Source organism: Thalassophryne amazonica, chromosome 6, assembly GCF_902500255.1.
Source record: "Thalassophryne amazonica chromosome 6, fThaAma1.1, whole genome shotgun sequence".
Classification (NCBI taxonomy): Eukaryota; Metazoa; Chordata; class Actinopteri; order Batrachoidiformes; family Batrachoididae; genus Thalassophryne; species Thalassophryne amazonica.
In genome coordinates this window covers 49,622,125-49,637,170 of record NC_047108.1, presented here as the reverse complement: position 1 = coordinate 49,637,170, position 15,046 = coordinate 49,622,125, and the positions used below count along the sequence as shown (strand labels likewise).

At 42.4% G+C, this 15,046-nt stretch overlaps 1 protein-coding gene across 3 annotated transcripts in view; it reads right to left on the bottom strand.

The window, feature by feature from the left end:
* Positions 1–15,046, bottom strand: part of lamb2 (laminin, beta 2 (laminin S)) — a 182,666-nt gene that overhangs the window by 40,627 nt on the left and 126,993 nt on the right. For 2 of the 3 annotated variants that reach the window (XM_034172157.1, XM_034172155.1), the window contains exons 20-22: positions 13,499–13,730; positions 5,687–5,853; positions 3,641–3,676 (exon numbers count right to left, since the gene is read on the bottom strand). In XM_034172157.1, the coding sequence (XP_034028048.1) occupies positions 3,641–3,676; positions 5,687–5,853; positions 13,499–13,730 (435 nt within the window). The remainder of the gene's footprint in view (positions 1–3,640; positions 3,677–5,686; positions 5,854–13,498; positions 13,731–15,046) is intronic. The other variant, XM_034172156.1, reaches the window with a different exon arrangement.

The window sequence follows — 15,046 nt, the reverse complement described above, 5'->3', positions numbered from 1 at the left end:
AGTTTTCACACACTGCAACGGGATTATGGGCCACTCCTCCATACAGATCTTCTCCAAATCTTTCAGGTTTGCAGTTTCAGCTCCCTCCAAAGATTTTCTATTGAGTTCAGGTCTGGAGACTGGCCAGGCCACTCCAGGACCTTGAAATCCTTCTTACGGAGCCCCTCCTTAATTGCCCTGGCTGTGTGTTTGGGGTCATTGTCATGCTGGAAGACCCAGCCATGGCCCATCTTCAATGCTCTTACTGAGGGAAGGAGGTTGTTTGCCAAAATCTCACAATACATGACCCCATCCATCCTCCCTTCAATACGGTGCAGTCGTCCTGTCCCCTTTGCAGAAGAGCACCCCCACAGTATGATGTTTCCACCCCCATGCTTCACGGTTGGGATGGTTTTCTTGGGGTTGTTCTCATCCCCTAAACATGGTAAGTGGAGTTGATTCCAAAAAGCTCTATTTTGGTCTCATCTGGATCATCCAGATGGTCACTGGTGAACTTCAAACAGGCCTGGAGATGTGCTGGCTTGAGCAGGGGGACCTTGCTGCCCTGCAGGATGTTAAACCATGACAGCATCATGTGTTACTAATGTAATCTTTGTGACTGTGGTCCCAGCTCTCTTCAGGTCATTGACCAGGTCCTCCTGTGTAGTTCTGAGCTTTCTCAGAATCATCCTTACCCCACAAAGTGAGATTGTGCATGGAATCCCAGAGTGAGGGAGACTGACAGTCATCTTGTGTTTCTTCCACTTTCTAATAAATAATCATAAGAGTTGTTGTCTTCTACCAAGCTGCAGCTGTCCTGTAGTCCATCCCAGCCTTGTGCAGGTCTACAGTTTTGTCCCTGGTGTCCTTAGACAGCTCTTTGGTCTTGGCTATGGTGGATAGGTTGGAGTGTGATTGATTGAGTGTGTGAACAGGTGTCTTTTATACAGGTAACAAGTTCAAACAGGTGCAATTAATACAGGTAAAGAGTGCAGAATAAGATGGCTTCTTAAAGAAAAATTAACAGGTCTGTGAGAGCCAGAATTCTTGCTGTTGGTAGGTGTTCAAATACTTATTTTATGCAATAAAATGCAAATTAATTATTTAAAAATCATACAATGTGATTTACTGGATTTTTTTTTAAATTCTGTCTCTCACAGTTGAAGTGTACGATAAAAATTACAGACCTCTCCATTCTTTGCAGGTGGGAAACCCTGCAAAACTGACAGGGGGTCAAACACTTATTTTCCCCACTGTATTTACACACGCCATCTACAGTCCAGGTGAGCTAAAAATGATTCTGTTTGAACATAGATAAAGAAGCTAGAGAATCCTACTGTACGAGGTCTGTCAATAAAGTAACGGTCCTTTTTATTTTTTTCAAAAACTATATGGATTTCATTCATATGTTTTTACGTCAGACATGCTTGAACCCTCGTGCGCATGCGTGAGTTTTTCCACGCCTGTCGGTTATGTCATTCACCTGTGAGCACGCCTTGGGAAGGAGTGGTCCCGCCCCCTCGTCGGATTTTCATTGTCTGGAAATGGCGGAATGAAAAGGACTTTTTTTCCATCAGAATTTTTTCAGAAGCTGTTAGAGACTGGCACCTGGAAACCATTCGAAAAATTTATCTGGCTTTCGGTGAAAATTTTACAGGCTTCACAGAGAATAAGGACTGTTACTACAGCTTTAAGGACCCCTTTAAGGACGCTCGGCGCTCCGCGCTCAGAGCTGCGACGATGCGGCACAAGCCACCGGACCATTTCTAAATGGATGGCTCTGTGGATACGAGACCGTCGTGTGCTCTTTGTCTGGTTATCACAAGAGCTTGACATCAGCCATTTTCCGGCAGATTTCACTTTTAACAAGAGATTTTGTCATGGAAAGCCGCATGGAGGCTTCGCGCATCACGACGGAGCCACTGAAGGAGCGAGACAAATAACACCTCCGTTTCGGAGTGTTAGAGGACAAGTTGGGACAAGCCCAGCTCTCCACAATTTCTCTGATACTTACTGGACTGGTAAGCACTGAAAGCCGAGATAGGCATGTCCAAACTTGTCCTCTGACACGCTGAAACGGAGGTGTTCCTTTGTCTCGCTTCCAAAGCGAATCGGTCGTGATGCGCGAAGCCTCCGCGTGGCTTTCCATGACAAAATCTCTTGTTAAAAGTGAAATCTGCCGGAAAATGGCTGATGTCCAGCTCTTGTGATAACCAGAGAAATTGCACACGACGGTCCCGGCTCCACACAGCGATCCGTTTAGAAATGATGTGGTGGTTTCTGCCTCATCGTCGCAGCTTGGAGGGCGGCGCGCTGAGCGCCATTGTGGGCCGTCCTTAAAGCTGTAGTAACAGTCCTTATTCTCTGTGAAGCCGGTAAAATTTTCACCGAAAGCCAGATAAATTTTTGAATGGTTTCCAGCTGCCTGTCTCTAACTGTTTCTGAAAAAATTCCGATGGAAAAAAAGCCCAAATCATTCCGTCATTTCCTGACAATGAAAATCCGACAAGGGAGCTGGACCACTCCTCCCACAAGGCGTGCTCTCAGGCGAATGACGCAACCGACAGGCGTGGAAAAACTCACGCATGCGCACGAAGGTTCAAGCTTGGCTGACATAAAAACATATGAATCAAATCCATATAGTTTTTGAAAAAAACAAAAAGGACCGTTACTCTATGGACAGACCTTGTACTTTCTGGACGCACTGTATTTTGATCTTGTTTCAGATATGCTCTATAACTGATTTTCAGGATGTTGCACATCATAGACACTCATTTTTTTCAGAATGGTTGAGTGAGTGTGGCGTGCACAGCTGCAACAGATTGTTGTGAACCTGTGGCATGGTGGTCATAACCCCTGGTGTGACTGGGCCTTTAGCTGCAACATTTCAGTCACTGCACAATCTGAACATTCTGTGTTGTGCTTTTGTTTTATTCATTAGAATGGCCAAAGCAGATGGCTGCCCCACTGAATCTGGTTTGCTTGAGGTGTTTTCCAATTCTTAAAAAGCACTGAGAGAGGTTGTTTATACTACTGTCATCAATGTACTTGCTCATCGGGTGGCTAATATCTATGTATATTGCGCACTGACTGGTCTCCAAATCTTTAAACATCCTTCATTCAATGTACAAGATGAAAATTTTAATCTGCTCCAAACATAGGAACTAGAACCTGACCCAGACCCACAGTCACACCTATCTACAAACTCATATTACTGAAAATGTTCTCACTTTTTAATCTGACCTGATATAGGCCAATAAATACCTGCAGATGGGTAAGATAAAGCCAGAAAAGTATTGAAAAAATTATCTTTCCAAAACAGTTTTTAAAATTAAATAATGATTCTGGGTCAGGTCCTTTAAGGAACATTTACACAGACCTGGATCAAAACTGAAATTATGAGAACAACATTTAATGCTCAGCTCTGCCTCAGAGCGGTTATCAGGCCGGCAGAGTTCAGGCTTTCCCTTTGTAGACATAGTATTCACAACAGTTTGGCAACAAATGTTTTTGAGCCAGGTCTTACGTGTAGTCAGGAGTGTGGTGCGGCACAGCACCACTGATGGAGGGGTGCTGAAGCCATGCATGGGAAGGGTCGTGAAGTGGAGCAAAGGAGGAGTGGAGGGGAGGGAGAAAGTGCAGGGATCACTATTTTACTCACGCTTAAAAATGGTCACCCCGGAGCGTTTAACAATCCCTGTGCCAGTAATACAGGGGAGGAAGGAAACGACACAGGTTACCATTTACCATAGTCCACTGAGAAAACATTATTCTTACCTCATCTGAAATATGCCCTTTATACATTATAGACAATAGAGAGAGAACAGATGGACCTTTATTTTTTACAAGAAACATGTGCAAACAGGACATGTAGTGACAAAAATAGATTTACAAAACATACCAATTATTACTGGTTTGGAGTTTGTCAAAACGATAACTTTAAATTACGTTAGTGAAACTGCCTCAGCTTTCCTTCTGGTGCACCTTTTCATGTAATCAATAAGAGCCATCAAGTCATGTAAAATTTACACAGCATATTCATGATCCATAGTGGGTGAGCACTTTCACTTTCTCACCCAAAAAACAGACTTTAACACGCCCATGATTTGGTCAACGAGTAGTTTCATGAGTTGACGTGATAAAGTGTGAGGCGAATCATGGGGTGGGTCAGGAGGTCAGGAACTATTTCAACAAAGTCATCGCCACTCATCCCACTGGTCCCATGTGGCCATGAGCAACTTTGAAATGCCCCCCAAAAATTTCCATCTCGTAGATGAGTGGTCAGCCAAGACTAACGGGCCCCACCTACTTGGCCATTTTGGTCCATGGCCACCCAGGAAGCCCCGAACAAGCACCAGCCATGGGGGCAAATCTGGCAGTCCCAATCGTTGACGAAGGCCAATAGGGCCAGCCCGCACAGCCAGCCGAGTCCACGGCAACCAAAGGGAGCTCTCCCATTCCTATGAAGAATGCTAGTTCGCCTCCCACCAGAAGCCCCTAACCAGAACCAGCCACGCAGGCCAGTCCGCCGGACCGCCCATTGACCAAGGCCAGCAGGACTCACCTGCATAGCCAGCCCCAGCCCAAGGCAACCAGAAGAAGCCCTCTCACCACCAAAGAGGAACAAGAGGTGGCCTCACAGGAAACCTCAAACCAGAACAAGCCACACAGGCCAGTTCGCCAGAGCGATCATTGACCAAGGCCAGCAGGACTCACCCACACAGCCAGTCCCAGCCCAAGGCAACCAGAAGAAGCCCCCTCACCACCAAAGAGGAACAAGAGGTGGCCTCACAGGAACCCTCAAACCAGAACCAGTCACGCAGGCCAGCCCGTCAGCCCTAGTTGCTCACCAAGGGCAGCAGGAACTGCCCACATAGTCAGTCCCAGCCGAAGGCAGCCAAAGGAAGCCCTCCCAACCTCCAAAGGAAAAGGAGTTTCCCTTTTCCACCACCCACGGGACACGCCTCTATGCTGTTAGGTCTCAGTGCAAGGAGTTTCATATGTGATAAAGTGTGAATCAAATCATAGGGTGGGTCAGGAGCTCAGCAACCATTTCTACAAAGTCATCGTCACTCATATCAAGGAGGCAGTTCTCAAAAACTGAGTGATCATGCTGGAAGGAGACCAGTAAGGAAGGCCACCAAGACACCTATCAGAGCTCTGAAGGAGTTATAGGCTTCTGCGGTAGTGACTGGAGAAACTGTGCATAGTGCAACTTTCTGTTGCATCAGTAGTTACAAAGCTTCATGATGAAGTGGCGTAGAGGAGGATTTTCTTTGAAAGAATGTCCAGCTCTAGTTTGACAGAAGGCACATGAGGACAACCAAGCCTAGATGTGATCTGTTTTCCTGTTTTGCAGTTCATCTCTGCTTTACTCCAATATGAAGGTGTTTTCTGGCTGCGATACAAAATGCAAAAGACGGTGTAAGTATGTCCCTTTTGGGCTACTGTATCAACATGGCATCCTCCATGAGGGGGCCCACTTTTATGTAGATATGAATAACTCAATCCAAGGTTATGAGAACAGCAGTATTCCGCTAATACCTCAAAATCCAACATACTGTAGCTTTAAGTGGACATTTGGTCAAGTTTTTGGTCAAGAATGATTGCTTTATTTATTTTTATCCATATGAGAAGAAAAAGGTGAAGAAGCACAGAAAACAAGCGCAACAGGAAGGAAGGACGTTAATCGTGAACTTAAGGGTACCTGTATAACCCTGGTTACAGTTGCAAATGATTTGCCAGTTACGGTTGTCTTGGTAACAAGATGCTGCAAAGTGCCGTCCGCTGTTGGGTCCATCTGGGCAGGGGCATGGACGACACTGACCACCAGACACGCCCAGAACTGGGTTACCATAGTAACCATTTGCACACCTGCAAACAAACAAGACAAGGCTTTATTGAAATGAAATGGTACAGTGCATTGGGTTTAAATCACAAAACAACTGACATAAAATTTCTAAAACTAAAACAACACACAACGAGAAACACTTTATGATGCAATTAAATTATTAGTTAGTGATATGTATATGTCGCGGACATGAACGAGCGAAGCTCTTCAGCATCTCACCATTTAGGTCTAGGGATGAGTACTGATAAGATTTTATCGATATCGATGCCATTATCGATTACGCTTATCGACACGATTCCTTATCGGTTCCCTTATCGATACCTCTTGTTAATTTTCTGTGTACTAAAAGTTGGCTTTACAGGTTTTCTATGTCAGCAACATTTTATTGAGTCTTAAAGTAAATAAATATGAAATTGCTCACTGGATCTTTGATCTCTGGACATAAATAGAAATAACAAAATCTGTAGTTTTTGTCAAAAGCATTTCCTTTCAGACATTAATGGCAAGAATATCACTCCATACCCAGAGCTTTCAAGTCTCACTCATTCGGAGTGAGACTCACACTTTAAAATGGTCCTGTCAGGTCTCACTCTGCTAAAGCCCCTTTCACATTAGCGTATTTGTAGAGCTGCGTATTGCAGCATTGTTTCATTTAAATACACCCGAAATGCACGCATGCTCAGCCTTTTTCCATGTTCCTTTCATACTTGCAGCTGCGTGTGTTTGCTTTTTTAATGTGTGCACAGTCGCGTGTACCTTGCCGCTATTTAAACCCAGTTCACTCCTGCCGGCTGTGCAGAACACATCACTGCACTTGGAAAACAGTATCATGAGGTTTTTACAGTTGCATTACTGCCACAATTAGGGTGTTTAATGAGCGCACCGACATGCAGCGAGTGCGCTTTTTTAAAAGTCACAGGTTTGATCAGACCTGATTGATCTGGGCGTTTGATGAGCGCACCGACACGCAGCGAGTGCGCTTTTATTTTAAAGTCACAGGTTTGATCAGACGCACAGTGACTACGTTTACATGCTGTTAATATTCGGGTTAAGGTCATTATTCCAGTTTCTGAATCATTAGGAATAACCCGTTTATATGCTTAAGCAGACAGACTTACTCCTGTATACATGGCCATTGGTATCATTTGGAATATCCCCATCTAAACTGCGACGCACATCTTCCACCGGTGCTTGATTTGGTCTGGCGTTCGTGCAAATCCTGCTTCGTGTAAAACCCCTCACTACACACTTTATACACTTTTCTCAAACAGGCATTAACATGTTCTCACTTTTCTCTCCTGTGTAAACATTCTCTTTTTTCTTCTGGGCGAGAAGATCATAAATAGACACACGCAGAACACAATGCGCATGCTGTCCCTTCGCTCACTGCCTCCGGGGGTACGGATGCGGGACCCGCAAAGAATCCAAGTCATGGCCACTGAGCTCTGCGGCTGTGGTATACCGAGACCCTGCAGCGCTGTGGATTTTTTCCACAAGAAATCTATCCTTGCGGGCTGCCTCTGCATCAAAACAGCGAGCATAGTCTCTGGACCTGTTGCCACAGTTGCCGCAGCTCCACACAGCAGAGAGGTGGGCGGTGTGAGTGGCCCGCTGCGGCGTTTACCGAGCCCGCAGACTCAGTAAGCACATCGGAGGCAGAGCAATCGTGGTGATACGGGACACTGGCCCGCCTGATAAGGACGCAGAACACAATGCGCTGTTTATTTCTGCTTCTGTGGTGTCCGGTGGGCTGCGCGGACCACATACAAGTAGTTGCCGTACTCAAAAGACCAAGATTCCTTACAGATAGGACATGCACAGAACGCAAAATAATGTTCCTTTCTATGGGGAGATCCCGATGCGCATTTATATGACCTGATATTCGGGTTAGAAAAGGAGTAACCCAGGGGTCTTATTCGGGTTTTTAAAAACCGGAATATGGGTTTTTGCGGGTGTTTACATGGCCGTGCGCAACCGGGTTATTGCTAATATTCCGGTTATGAAAGGGTTATTGGCTGCATGTAAACGTAGTCACAGAGAGAGAGAGTGAGGGCGCGAGAGAGAGAGTGAGCAACCGACCTGCTGTGTCTGGATTTCTGAGTTGAGGTTCGATTCCCTGTTCTGAGCATACAAGTGCTGTGGGCTGTGTGTTCATGTTCTCAATTGATTCCTCTGGATTCATGCACTCAGCTTTTGGTTGTGTACAGAAGCGCAGTGTTGCACAGAGTTGCATGCAGTAACGCTGTGCTGCACAGACCTGCTTAAAAATGTGTCCAGCACTCTATGACGAAGAAAATTAAACGTTTAATTTCTTCCTTCCTACGTGCGTAGCCCTCAACATACTGCTGCGCCGGGAGAAAAAACCCAACATAGAGCTGCTAAAAGTGGGCGTAGAGCTGCTCAACTCAGCGTAGACGATACGCCACAATGAGCAGCTCTATGAATACGCCAATTTGAAAGGGGCTTAATATGACCTGCAAGGCAAGATTTGGTGGAAAATAACTCCTTGACCATATCTCAACTCGAGAGCTCTGCATACCTCTGAGCTGAGCTCAGCTGGCTGCGCTGCACGCCAGCATCAATGTAATTCATAAAGAACAGAGAACATCTCATTTTGGGAGGAAGGAAAAACACGTTTTAGTTGATTGTAGTTTATTGTTTGTATTACAACGTTTGTAAAGAGGTGTCATTTGATTTAAAATGGCGATTTGCTTTGAAGTTATTCATTCCAGCCGGACTCTAACTTGGTGCACTGTTTGGAGCTGTACGAACAGAACAAAGGACGATTCTTGTTTCTTGCCCGCAACAAAACAAGCGTCCCAATTAGTGACTTAATCAGCACAAAAGTGACTCAAAATTGACATTTTTAAATGGCTTTGAGAGGGGTTAAGAAGCGGACTTGCAGCTTCTGAAAAGCAGCGAAGAAATGAACCACCGAAGCAGTGGGTCGGTTCAAGAGCAGCCATAGCAGAAGCAGTGATTACAGACCTGCTGCAGTGTCTGCAATCAACGTAGAGAAATGATCTTTTTCCTGACAAACACCCTCAAAAACAATGGCGACTCTCAAGAACCGATAAGGGAATTGTTAAGCAAAAAGGCTATTGATGTTGGTGGATCAAATCATTTCGTGCCATTTCAGGTTTTCGGCTTTGTCTACCATTGTTTTGTGGCTTTTTACGACAATGTTGTCCAGTTTGTGGCTTTTTCTCCACTGGGGAGATTTTTTTTGTGCCATTTCTGGTTTGTGCCTTCGTCTCATAAGAGCGAGCTTCACACTGCTGCAAAGCGCTTTGCTCGTATAATCATTAATAGTTTAATAATTTAATAATTAGTGATTAGTATTATTATTATTTTGCTGCCTAAGAAAGCAGTTTTGAGGCTTTTGAAGAAGATGGTCACAAGCACAAATCAACTGATCTGGAATAAATTAGACTATCAATGATGTTAAAGCAAACAACTGAGAAGAAAGGAGCTCATATGGTAATCATTGTTTCTAATTGGCTGGTCTTCAAGCTAATGACCGCACTCAGACCACAGTAATTAAATATTAAAAAACACAATGTGAATAAGCTTAAACTAAAATCACACTAACCTATCTTTACTTTTTATTGAGGACAACCATGCTTAATTGTCAGTTTTTGCTGACTAAGCCTGGCCCAAAACTAATAATAATCGCATGAATAAAATTTTACTATAACTATTAAATATTTTCCTCAAAGGACTAAACTAATTTTACAGCTAAAAAGTTACATTTTTTTTTAGATTTTTGCAAATGTATTAAAAATAAAAAAAGAAAAAACAAAGAAATCACATGTACATCAGCCTTTGCCATGAAGCTCAAAATTGAGCTCAGGTGCATCCTGTTTCCACTGATCATCCCTGAGATGTTTCTACAGCTTAAATGGAGTCCACCTGGGGTAAATTCAGTTAAATGGACATGATTTGTAAAGGCACACACCTGCCTACATATAAGTTTCCACAGTTGACAGTGCATGTCAGTGCACAAACCAAGCATGAAATCAAAGGAATTGTCTGTAAACCTCCGAGACAGGACTGTGGAGATCTGCGTGCACGTCGGTGGATCCACCTGCTCTGGTTGTTCATCCATAACAAGAGATATCATCTCCTTCATCATCAGAATCCTCACTGTCTGGTTCAGACTCTGATGACACGCTGCGGTCTCTATTTTGCTCCAATAAAAAAAAAAAAAAAACTGTAGCGCTTGCTCAACTTTCATAAGACACCTCATTTAAAAAAAAACACACACACACCAACCACACACGTTAAATACTCCACCAAAATAATACACACTCCAAGCACGGCAAATATTTCTCAAATCTTTTCTCAATGCTTTTAATGTATGCGTTATGTCGTGTGTAGCCCTTGCCGCACTCCTGCCTTTGTTTTTTTTTTGCATTGTAGAAATGCGCTCCGTTCTCAAAATGGTAAAGCAAACAGCACTTAGGTTTCCAGATGTACAGCAGGACGCACTGCTTCCTTGTCAGGGCTGGGAACATCAGATCGCAAAGTTCAGAGTCCTTCTGTGCCCCCCCTCAAAAAAGTAGAAAATATTGTCATTTAAAGTCACACGCAAACTTAAGACTTCCCGTCTCTTGTTTCAGCATTGAGAGCAAGACAGAGAGAGAGAGAGAGAGAGAGAGAGAGAGAGAGAGAAAGAGAGAGAGAGCGCTGTCTGTCTGCCTTTTTTTTTCAAAACCCTGCTGTTTCTGATAACTGGGCACTGCAGCTGTGTGATCAAGCAGTCACACGCGCGCGGGTTCAATTACAAGTTCTGATCACGCATTCAGTATCTGTATGTGTTGTAGCACACACGCATGTACACGCATGCACAAAAGGACTATCTCGTACATGATTCAGTGACTGAAATGAAAGAAAAGAATGCAGCCATCTGCGATCCTACTGGGTTTTCTATTTTTATATGTCACACCTCTGTGGATGAAAGCTGTTCACACGCAAATGTCCTCTGCTGCTGGAACCTTTTTCACACTTGATGCTCAAAGTCATGCTTCTGAAAACTGCCACCTGGTTTGCACAAACCAAAGAGAGAGATCACTGCAAACGACACGAAATAGGAGGAGCATGCAGCACTGGAGCAACACCATGATCACGGACTGCCATGCACTGGCAGAGAAGGCTGACAAATTCTTCCTGGCCGGCCAGGCATGACAGCAGTCGCAAAAGCCCCATCACACGCAGCGGCAGAAGCCCCATACCACACACCAGCTCCACCATGGAGGAGCTGCATCTTTCTTCCACAGCAGCGCTCACAAACTGGCTTCTGTACTGTATGAAAACATAGAGCTGGTTGAACAAAGTCAAACTAAACGCTAATGTTACAAAAACTAAGCAAACGATTAAAAAACCATCAAGAATTACAGCAAAACGAAATATGGAGGAATTGAGGGTTTCAGCAGCATTTGTTCAAATTTTTCGAGTTTAAAAATCCTGATGAAGCGCCAGCTGCAGGAACGAAGCTGCTGTGATGCCAACGAAAATACATATTTATTGTTTCATTTGGGCTTCGTTGCCCTTTGTTAAGTGACGTGTGACCGGGCCTTAGAGCTGGCCGCGGGTCTAAACTGAACGATCGGTGGAGAAGGGCCTCAGTCAGGGAAGCAACCAAGAACCTGATGGTCACTCTGTCAGAGCTCCAGCATTCCTCTGTGGAGAGAAGAGAACCTTCCAGAAAGACAAGCATCTGTGTGAATGTCCTTGAGTGGCCCAGCCAGAACCCAGACCTGAATCTGATTTAACATCTCTGGAGAGATCTGAAAATGGCTGTGCACCGATGGTCCCCATCCAACCTGATGGAGCTTGAGAGGTGCTGCAAAGACGAATGAGCAAAACTGCCCAAAGATAGGTGCACCAATGCTTATGTCATCATATTCAAGAAGTCTCAATGTTGTAATTGCTGCCAAAGGTGCATCAATAAAATATTGAGCAAAGAGTGTGAATACTTAAGTACTTGCGATTACTTATTTTTATTTTTTCAAAAAATCTGCAAATAAATAAATAAATAAATAAATAATTTCAAAAAAATCATGTTGTCATTATAGGGTGTTGTGAGTGGAATTTTGAGGGGGAAAATTAATTTATTCCAATTTGGAATAAGGCTGTAACATAAAGTGGAAACAGTGAAGCGCTGTGAATACTTGCTGGATGCACTGTAAATGAGGATTTTGCGTGTGGTAATGGCCATACTTGCAAAATGAAATTAAATCAGTCACTTGCATTTCATTTATTTATATAGCAGTTACATGTACACTTATGCTCAAAAGTTTACCTACCCTGGCAGAATTTTTGTTTTTTTTTGGCCATTCTTCAGAGAATAATGATAATGAGCTCAATGATAACACAAAAACGTTTTTCACTCATAGTTAGCGGCTGGGTGAAGCCATTTAATGTCAAACAACTGTGTTTACTGTTTTACAATCATAATGACAACAGAAACTACCCAAATGACCCTGATCAAAAGTTTACATACCCCTGTTCTTAATTCATACCGTGTATGACAGCTTGGAGTCTTTTGTGGTAGTTGTGGATGAGGCTCTCTGATGGTAAAGCTGCCACTGAATATGTCTTGGACTTTACTTACATCAATTATGAAGAAATAGAAACAATATGGCACTCTATGGTAAATCTGAATGGAGTAGATAGTTCTCAAAAATTGAGTGAGTGACTGTGCAAGAAGTAGAAGAGTGAGGAAAGCCACCAAGACACCCAGACAACCCAGGAGTTATAGGTTTATGTGGCTGTGACTGGAGAAATTGTGCACAGTGCATGCACAGTGCATTTTGTATCACCAGTTACCCATCTTCATGATGAATTGGTGTAGAGGCGGATTTTCTTAAAAAATGAAGACCTGAAAGTTCAGCTACAAATTGCTAGAAGGTACATCTGAGATGCAAACTTTGATTTGATCTGTTGTTGAAAGAATATCCTTCTCTGCTGTACTCCACTATGAAGCTAAGAGTGGTGATGCAAAATGCAAAATTTGCACTGCACACAATTTAAATGAACGTTAACTTAATAATTTAACTTAAAGTTACAAGCTAATTATGTTTTTAATCATTATAAAAGCCACTTAACTGTCTATAATGTACTATTTTGTTCAGTAAAACTGATAAAATTCTCATTGATTCAATTTTCTTTCTGTTTTTTTAAAATGACATGTGAAATTAAATTTGGTCATTTAGTGACAAAGTTATTAATTCACTTGAAAAAACACAACTGTACAGAAAACAAGAGCATGCAAATAGTACAACATTTATAGTAGTAGTATAATAGTATAATATTATAATGTTATATATTATAATAGTATTTACACACACACACACACACACACACACACACACACACACACACACACACACACACACACACACACACACATATATATATATATATATATATAGTCTGAAATAAATTTGAAACTCTTTTTTTTAAGTTGTTAAATGATGAGTTAAGTAATTATACATCTCCTGACATTAACACAATCTGAGTCATTGTTCCTCATAGGACAGGAGGCCCTTCAGGTAGGTTTGGTGGACTTTGGGAGTCCTAAACTCAAGAAAGCTAAGAAAAATGTTATATGTGATGTTTTATGTGCTTCATCCTGGGTTGGCCAAATCCACCTTGGGACCCCACCTGTCACATTTGTCTCCTGCAGTGTTGTCTCTACAGTTGATGCATGCTCCGGTCCTCTGGCTGCATTCAACAGCATGTCCGTTGCATTCACAAGGTCGGCAGTTTGGAAAACCCCAGTGACCTGACTGGCATCTGTCACAACGCTGGCCAAAAGCACCTGGACGGCACTGGCACTGACCGGTGAACTTGTCACAAAGCCGAGTTACAGACCCTTCCAGGCTGCATCCGCAGGCTAATCCAAGTAAGGAAAAAGATATGCAGGAGAGTGCAGGAATAAGGTGCAAGTAATGAAGGATAAAGGGTCAAAGGTGTGGAAGACAAGTTGGAAAATAATCAGGTAAGCGGAACATCTTTGGATGCAATATGTGCTCAGAAACACTAGAGGGCAATAGGGGACATCTTAAAATGAATCAAAGGAAGCAAAACAATGAAAAATAAATAAATAATAAATAAATAAATTAATACATAATAAAATCACCACTTTTAGTTTAATTTGGAAACAATGCATGAGTGGGTGCAGAACTTCCTCAATCAGAATTAAACATCTTATCCTTAAAATAAATTAATAAAAATAACAGCAAATAAACACTTTCCTTATGGCAGGTGAGAACAAAATGTGGGGAACTTTGGCTGTCAAGCAAGAACATTTTAGTAAACTTATTTTAATTTTGTCTCAGCTTTTTTAGTATCATGGGATCAGAGGAGTGTACAACACCAGATTTAGGAAATGCTCGTAACTTCAGATAATTGTGTAAATGACATAAACATGCTTGTGTGTGTAAACCCCAAACACATTCAGGAAGATAGTGAATTAATATGAATAATGTCTAAACAACACCATATAAGGTGATGCCCCACCTACATGTCAGAATTGTCCAATCAAGACAATGATATCAGGAAAAAATTATTTTGAGTTTTGCAATTGACGTCCTGCTGCCACAGCTCCAAAAAAGAAAACCTAATTTTAAACAACACAAAACAGGGACCTGTTAAAGGGTAATAAAGACAGCTATTATGAGTGAGCTTGTGATTTTTGGAAACTTTCCATTTGTAAAACAAATAAGGGAACATCTTATTATAGCTTAAATTAATGATATCATTAAGATATATTAATAAATGTAGAATGACAACAACAACACAATTATGGCCTGTAATTTATGTAGGATTTTCAAACAAATCAATCAGTTACTGAAAATGTAGGATTGGATGATGGCATAAAAACTGCACAACTCCTACTGCAGGTCAGAACCACTCATAAATTTTGCTCTTACATCTGAAAAAACTAAAAAAACAAAACAAAACAACCCCCCCCCCCAAAAAAAACAAACAAACAAGAAAACTGGCGAAAGCGGGAAATTCTTGTACACGCACCTTATGAACAAATCCGCTCAAATGAGTGGTTCTTCCATGAGGCCCATTGTATGAGTAAATCTTTTCTAAGGTTTTGCAAGTAAAGGTAAAACGTTTTGGAAGAACACAACAAGGTGAATGGTTAAAAATGTTTGCCAAAACATTTTGCAATTCAAACCATGAGAATTAAAGCTTTTT